Raw genomic sequence first — 7,321 nt, 5'->3', positions numbered from 1 at the left:
AATACATGCTTATAGCCTCTAGCAAACTCAGTTTTATGATTATTATTTAGTTTTCTCAATAAGAATACTCAGAGTTGAGTTTCTTCATCACTCTTCCCTTAAATTCATAGATAGCATCTCTTGATTTGAGAAGGTTTCTTTGATTCTTATGATAGTCTCACAATCTTAGAAATATTTATCCATTCTACTTGCTGTTTTTTTGTTCATTACTATTCATCGCTGCATCAGTTGGTATCAGAGCCCAAGTTTCTTTCCATGGCACCAAACACAAGAGGAGGAAGGGGTAACCGCTATGCAAATTTGGAGAATGTGTATGAACGTGAGGACTCAGTTCGTGGAGAACAAGTGGCGGCACAATGGCAACTTATGAAGGACACAATCGCAGAATTGAGGGCACAACTTGCAGCCGCCAATACTTGGTTGGCCAATCCGGAGTTCCACCGTGAGCGTCGCCACCAACCCTCACTGCTCGACTCGGATGGGGAAGACGAACAAGGTACGGAGAATGAAGCTGGGAACCCTTTTGGAAGGCACCGAGTACATGGCCATCAACCCAATGTACAAGCCCATGCCAATTGATGGGAGAGCGGTTTCAAACTCGATATTCCAGAATTCCACGGGGGCCTTCAACCCGAAGAATTTTTGGATTGGGTAGCGGCAGTTGGAGAAATTCTTGATTTCAAGGGGGTGCCCGAGGATCGACGAGTTTCTTTGGTCGCAACCAAATTCCGGGGGAGAGCAGCGGCCTGGTGGCAACAATTGAAGCAATCAAGGGAACGGCAGGGCAAGAAGAAAATCAACAGGTGGGAGAAACTGTTGAAGCATATGCGACCGGCCTTTTTACCATACAATTATACCCAAACCATGTATCAAAAGCTGCAAAATTTGAGCCAAGGTTCGAAGTTTGTGGATGAATATACAGAAGAATTTTACAAGTACCTCACTCGGGTGGATCTAGCCGAAACAAACGACCAATTAGTGTCACGATACATTGGAGGTTTGTGCCAACAAATTCAGGATTCCCTAAACCTCTTTGATCCCCCTAATGTGTCCGAGGCCCATCAAAGGGCACTATTGCTAGAAAGGACGACATCTAGAGGGTCCTTTGGAGGATTTGGTCGAGAGACCGGGGGCAGCACAAACCAATCAAGTGGACTTTTCATGGAGCGCAGCACCACTCCCACCCCAAACCAAGGCCGTACCCCAACCATAATGGGACCATCGACTCGAGCTGCAACATCCAATGGGCCTAAATGTTTTAAGTGTGGAGAACCGGGCCACCAGATGGCGGATTGCCGCAAAGGAGAAAGGTATGGTAAGGGGCTACTCATTGACTCGGGAGACGCCTTCAGAGAATAAGGAGAGGAGGATGAGCATGAAGCGGTGTTCAATGACTATGGTGGGGTGGATAAAGAATTTGTTACTGGGAATGACAACTCTCTATTAATGCTTAGGAGGGTGTGTTTTACACCCCGGAAGGCAGAGAGCGATGATGGTCAACACCATAATTTGTTGCAGACAACATGCACAATCGGGGGCAAAGGGTGCAAGCTTGTCATTGATGGGGGTAGTTGTGAGAACGTAGTAGTGGAGGAAGCGGTTCGGAAATTGGGCCTTGGGACCAAGAAACACCCGGCACCGTATCGCTTGGAGTGGCTTAAGAAAGAAAACGAGGTAATAGTATCCAAACGTTGCCTTGTGAATTTTTCAATTGGGAATAAGTATAAAGATGAAACATGGTGTGATGTTGTGGCCATGGATGCATGCCATTTACTACTCAGACGGCCATGGCAATATGATCGGTGTGCTAATCATGATGGGAGGAAGAATACCTATAGTTTTTTGGTGGATAATGTCAAACTTACTCTCCTTCCAAACCCAAAAGAAGATTCCAAACCTTTTAAAGGGGCGGGTCAAACATTGCTAGCTAAGCATAAGTTCATTAAGGAGATGCTCGATTTGGATTGTGTGTATCTATTATATGGCAAGGAGTGTGGCTCTACGGAGGTAGTTCCGGCTACGGTCACGGGTTTGTTAGAAGAATTTTTCGATGTGTTCCCGGTAGAGTTACCCAAGGAGCTTCCACCCCTTCGTGACATTCAACACCAAATCGACTTGGTGCCCGGTTCTAGTCTTTCCAACCGCCCACATTACCGCATGAGTCCCAAGGAGCATGAAGAATTGAGGCAACAAGCGGAAGAACTTCTCGTAAAAGGGCATATTCGGGAGAGCTTAAGCCCATGTGCAGTCCCTGCTTTACTCACGCCTAAGAAGGATGGAACATGGAGGATGTGCGAGATAGCCGAGCCATCAATAAAATCACCGTGAGGTACCGATTTCCTATCCCTCCTTTGGATGACTTATTGGATCAACTGAGTGGGGCAAGGGTTTTCACAAAGCTGGATTTGAAGAGTGGGTACCACCAAAGTCGGGTGCGGGTTGGTGATGAATGGAAGACCATGTTCAAAACGCGCGAAGGGCTCTATGAATGGTTGATGATGCCGTTTGAGTTGTCCAATGCTCCTAGCACCTTCATGAGGGTGATGAACCAAGCATTCCGCCCCTTCATCAGGAAGTTTGTAGTCGTCTACTTTGATGACATCCTCATATATAGCTCCACCAAGGAGGAACATTCGACGTATACGGGAGGTCCTCGATGTGTTGCGCAGAGAAAAATTTTATGCGGCACCGGCTAAGTATTCTTTCATAGCCGATTCGGTTCTTTTCCTTGGCTACGTGGTGTCCAAAGATGGGTTGGCAGTGGATGAGTCAAAGGTTGCAGCAGTTCGGGATTGGCCTCTCCCAATGACACTTCAAGAGGTACGTAGCTTCCATGGGTTAGTATCTTTTTATCGGCGTTTTATTCATAATTTTAGTACCATCTTGGCGCCTCTTACGGAGTGTATGAAGGCGGGAAAATTTGTGTGGAGTGACGTTGCAACTACCGCCTTTGAGTTGATCAAGGTAAAATTGACTACAGCTCTATTACTAGTCCTTCTGGACTTTGACTTACCATTTTAGCTACATTGTGATGCCTCAAAGATCGGCATTGGGGCGGTACTCAGCCAAAGGAGCCAGCCTGTGGCTTATTTTAGTGAGAAATTGAAGAATACACAACTTAATTATAGCACATATGATATTGAGTTTTATGCATTGGTGCAAGCACTGGAACATTGGAGCTTATACCTTGCCTACAACGACTTCATCTTGTATTCGGACCATGAGGCCCTCAAACACCTTCATAGTCAAGATAAGTTGTCATCCCGACATGCTAAATGGGCCACTTTTGTCCAACAATTCTCATTTACAATCAAGCACAAGTCGGGAACTTTGAACAAAGTGGCCGATGCCCTCAGCCGGAAATCATCTCTGTTGACCACCATGAGTTTGGAGGTAATAGGCTTTGACTTATTGAAAGATTCTTTGTCTATTGATCTGTTTTTTGGTCCTATTGTTGGAGAGGTCTCTTCAGGGGTAAGAGACGACTTTGGTTTGTACAATGGGTTCCTTTTCAAAGGTACTCAACTGTGCATTCCTGAGGGCAGCCTGCGATTATAGATTATCCAAGAACTCCACAATGAGGGGCACATGGGGTGGGATAAAACACTATAACTGGTGGCGGACCAGTTCTATTGGCCGAGCATGAGGAAGGAGGTGGAAAGATTGGTGAAAAATTGCTGAATTTGTCACGTGTCCAAGGGGTCGGCTACAAATGCTGGCTTGTATATGCCCCTTCCCATTCCAGAGGGGCCATGGACCAATGTGAGCATGGACTTCGTGTTGGGCTTACCAAAGACCCAAAGAAGTAACGACTCTATCTTTGTGGTTGTTGATCGATTTTCTAAAATGGTGCATTTCATTGCTTGTAAGAAGACAGCCGATGCGGTACATGTGGCACAATTATATTTTCGAGAGGTCTACCGACTTCATGGGCTACCATTGTCCATTGTTTCTGACCGAGACACACGGCTCCTTAGCCACTTTTGGCGATGTTTGTGACAATTGTCCCGTACTAAGCTTGACTTCAGTAGCCCCTACCATCCACAAACGAATGGGCAAACAGAGGTAGTCAACTGCTCACTGGGAGCTTTACTTCAGAGCTTGGTAGGGGAGCACCTCAAGTCGTGGGACCAAAAATTGTTCCAAGCCGAGTTTGCCTACAACCGTTCTACTAATCGGAGTACTAGCCTTAGTCCATTCACCATCATTTTTGGGAGTAATCCTCTTGCCCCATTGGTTTTGGCGCCTATTTCGGATTTGAAGCGACCACATGGTAAGGCCGAAGACTTAATAGCCCAAATACAAGAGGGTCATAAGTTCACCATTCAAAATTTACAAGAGTCCACAGCACGGTATAAAACGGATGCAGATAAGAAACATCAAGTTATAGAATTTGAGGAAGGCGATTTTGTGTGGGCTGTGCTCACTAAAGATCGGTTTCCGGTGGGAGAGTACAACAATTTGGCTGCTCGTAAGATTGGTCAGGTCGAAATTATAGAGAAGATCAATTCGAATGCTTATCGCTTGAAGTTGCCTAGCCAAATTAAGACATCTTATGTCTTTAATGTCAAATACCTTGTCCCGTTCACAGGGGATTCTTCGGATGAGGATGCGAATTCGAGGGCGAATTCTCTCCAACCCGGGGAGGATGATGTAGATCGAAGTGCTTGGGATTTCATGAAGAAGACAGGAATGGATAAAGGTGTGAAGACGCCCCGGAAGATGGTGACACGATCCCAGACTCGCGCAGCCAAAGAGGTGGTCTCTGGGACTATGACTGATCGCACCTTGACTGCGATCGAGCATAGTTCCCCTGTTTTGGAGAGTGAAGTTCCTGGAACTACGACCGATGGCCCTTGTTTCGGCGATCGAGAGCATGATTGAGAGCAAAAGTCCCTGGAACTGCGACCGCACATGCGATCGAACGCAAGATTGAGTGCACAAGTCCCTGGTAGTGCGATCAATCGCGCTATACCTGCGATCGAGCACACTCGGGGCGTAGTGTTACATTTTCCGCATTTATTTCGCTTTAAACCGACTTTCTTTCCTTGTTTTGCAGGGATTAGGGTTTTAAAGGTCCTTATTTCGTGTTTTAGTAGTATTATGAGTCTTGGGGGCTATAAATACATGCTTATAGCCTCTAGCAAACTCAGTTTTATTATTATTATTTGGTTTTCTCAATAAGAATACTCAGAGTTAAGTTTCTTCATCACTTTTCCCTTAAATTCATAGATAGCATCTATTGATTTGAAAAGGTTTCTTTGATTCTTGTGATAGTCTCACAATCTTAAAAATATTTATCCCTTCTACTTGCTGTTTTCTTGTTTATTACTATCCATCGCTGCATCAGTGGGTTTTGGATCAAAGCTTGGTCCTCCATTTTCAAGCTATGGGTAGTGATTGTCGACGATAGAACTTCCATTGCACAGAAAAATTTGAGGTAATTTTGTAATCCCTAGATTTTTCCATAAACTTAATTGGTTAATTAATTTTTAGTGTGAAGCTAAATTCTTAATTTTATATTTTTAAAAATCTATAACTTTTTGTAAAAACATTGTTAAAATTATATTACAATGAAAAAGAGGCTAGTATATATAAACTTATACTACAAAAATTGTGAGAATTTCTGACTAGAGGTTTTTGACTTGTGGTTTTTGACGTTTAGCAATGGTTAAAAGGGGGGATGTCAAAAATCCCAGATTTTTGACTTGTCGATAGTGACACGTCAAAAACTTTTGACGTGTTGGGAGCAACACGTCAAAAAAATTTTTTTTGACGCGTCAGAACTGACATGTCAAAAAAAATTTTGACGTGTCGATTTTGACACGTCAAAACTTTTTTTGACGTATCAAAACTGACACGTCAAAAAATTTACGTGTTTTTTTTTTACGTGTCACGCCGTTTGACACGTCAAAAAATATATATAATTTTTTTTTTAATAAAAAATAATTACAATATTCCAATTCCTGATATTCTAATACAATAATTCCAATATTTCTAATCCACATACTTCCAATCCAATATTATTCCATAATCCAATACAATCCATAATCCACATACATAATACACATCCATAATCCAATCAATAATACACATCCATAATCCACATACATAATCCAATCCATAATCCAATCCAATACATAATCCAATCCAATACATAATCAAATCCAATCCAATCCAATCCAATACATAATCCAATCCAATCCAAATAATTATTTGTGATCCATTCTTTCCTTGGCCTTCCTTGTACAAAGTCTAGTGAACCTCCGACAACCTAATTCCCTTCCAATCTGTTGATCAATTCCTCAATCTGCATCTTTCTCTAAAAAAAGTCTATGTTTATATGGCTGAAAAAGAAATCTAGACTTGTATGTTGAGAGGAATATATCAACCCAAAGTTTAAGATGTAACAAAACAAATGACGTAATTGGGATACTAGCTGAAGCAACTACAACAGTCGGAGCCCATGCCCTTGTGCTTGTATACACCAAAAAGAAAGTTGCACTGAAGGCTACCATCATGCCCGCCATGGAAATGAAGAGTGTGGCAAGTCCCAACATCAACTTTGTAGGTAATGACTTTAAGAAATCATCTTCTGTGTAACGAGACGTGAGAATTGACAAGAAAATTATTGTTGAAGTCAAAGAGGAACACAGTGCTATTGCATCTGATATGAAGAATACAATAAGCCAGTTACTTCTCAAAAGAATAGGAGTTCCTGTATCTTGATTATGGCCACCTGGTACAGTGAAGGCTGCAGCAAAAATCACAGTGGCAATCAATGTTGTCACAAGCATGCAATAGTTTGCTGTATCTTTCATCCATTTTTCACCTTCTTTCTGCAAATTTTTATGTTGCTTTGTAAAAATTTCCTTAGGTGTTTGGTGTTTTGAATTCTCTCTGTTCACGTATGTGTGCGGCACAATCTTTTCTATCTCCTACAATTGACCAAGTATAATTAATTGACAGGTAATAGTTGAACCATTATATATGCAATTAGAAAAAAAAAAAATTAAATAATATTGTCACTCACCTTAAACCACAACAACTCTCGTTGCATTTGAAGGGCTGCTCCTGATACAATATTTCGTCGATCTGGAGGAGCTAATTTTCCAGCTAAATGCAACATGTTCTCTTTGCAATTTTCAGTAGCATAGGATGCAAGGCTATCCTTGCTAGCACCTATTTCATATATTAGATTGAACACACTCTCTTGTCGATATTTAATAGCAAAGTGAAATATACTCATTTTATTTTTGTCTTGTTGCCATATAAGGTCAGGATAACAGTGGGTAAGTATAATTATAAATTCAACATTTCC

The 7,321-nt window shown here is 42.2% G+C and overlaps 2 protein-coding genes across 2 annotated transcripts; one reads left to right on the top strand and one right to left on the bottom strand.

Annotated features, from left to right (window-relative positions):
- The first annotated feature begins 2,595 nt into the window (after positions 1–2,595).
- Positions 2,596–4,884, top strand: LOC132169297 (uncharacterized). Its single transcript, XM_059580354.1, has 5 exons — positions 2,596–2,820; positions 3,022–3,517; positions 3,746–3,885; positions 4,099–4,623; positions 4,684–4,884. Exons 1-5 carry the CDS (start codon positions 2,596–2,598, stop codon positions 4,882–4,884), a joined length of 1,587 nt encoding a protein of 528 aa, XP_059436337.1.
- A 1,243-nt stretch (positions 4,885–6,127) lies between these two features.
- On the bottom strand, positions 6,128–7,314 carry LOC132172620 (ankyrin repeat-containing protein ITN1-like). The gene is made up of 2 exons (XM_059584154.1): positions 7,034–7,314; positions 6,128–6,938 (listed from the first exon to the last, which is right to left on the bottom strand). Exons 1-2 carry the CDS (start codon positions 7,247–7,249, stop codon positions 6,306–6,308), a joined length of 849 nt encoding a protein of 282 aa, XP_059440137.1. The 5' UTR covers positions 7,250–7,314; the 3' UTR covers positions 6,128–6,305.
- Positions 7,315–7,321: the final 7 nt, after the last annotated feature.

The sequence above is a fragment of the Corylus avellana genome, chromosome ca2 (assembly GCF_901000735.1).
Source record: "Corylus avellana chromosome ca2, CavTom2PMs-1.0".
Taxonomy (NCBI): Eukaryota; Viridiplantae; Streptophyta; class Magnoliopsida; order Fagales; family Betulaceae; genus Corylus; species Corylus avellana.
Note: the sequence above shows the minus strand (reverse complement) of the source record. Positions and strands in the feature narration are given on the sequence as shown.

What these genes read in the sequence shown, in the direction of transcription:
- LOC132172620 (XM_059584154.1), bottom strand. Translation starts at nt 7,249, where the DNA reads ATGAGTATATTTCACTTTGCTATTAAATATCGACAAGAGAGTGTGTTC. An exon ending in GAGAGTTGTTGTGGTTTAAG is followed by an intron (nt 6,939 to 7,033) that starts GTGAGTGACAAT and finishes GGTCAATTGTAG; the next exon opens with GAGATAGAAAAGATTGTGCC.
- LOC132169297 (XM_059580354.1), top strand. Translation starts at nt 2,596, where the DNA reads ATGACATCCTCATATATAGCTCCACCAAGGAGGAACATTCGACGTATA. An exon ending in TCCCAATGACACTTCAAGAG is followed by an intron (nt 2,821 to 3,021) that starts GTACGTAGCTTC and finishes TTACCATTTTAG; the next exon opens with CTACATTGTGATGCCTCAAA. An exon ending in CAATGGGTTCCTTTTCAAAG is followed by an intron (nt 3,518 to 3,745) that starts GTACTCAACTGT and finishes TTCCCATTCCAG; the next exon opens with AGGGGCCATGGACCAATGTG.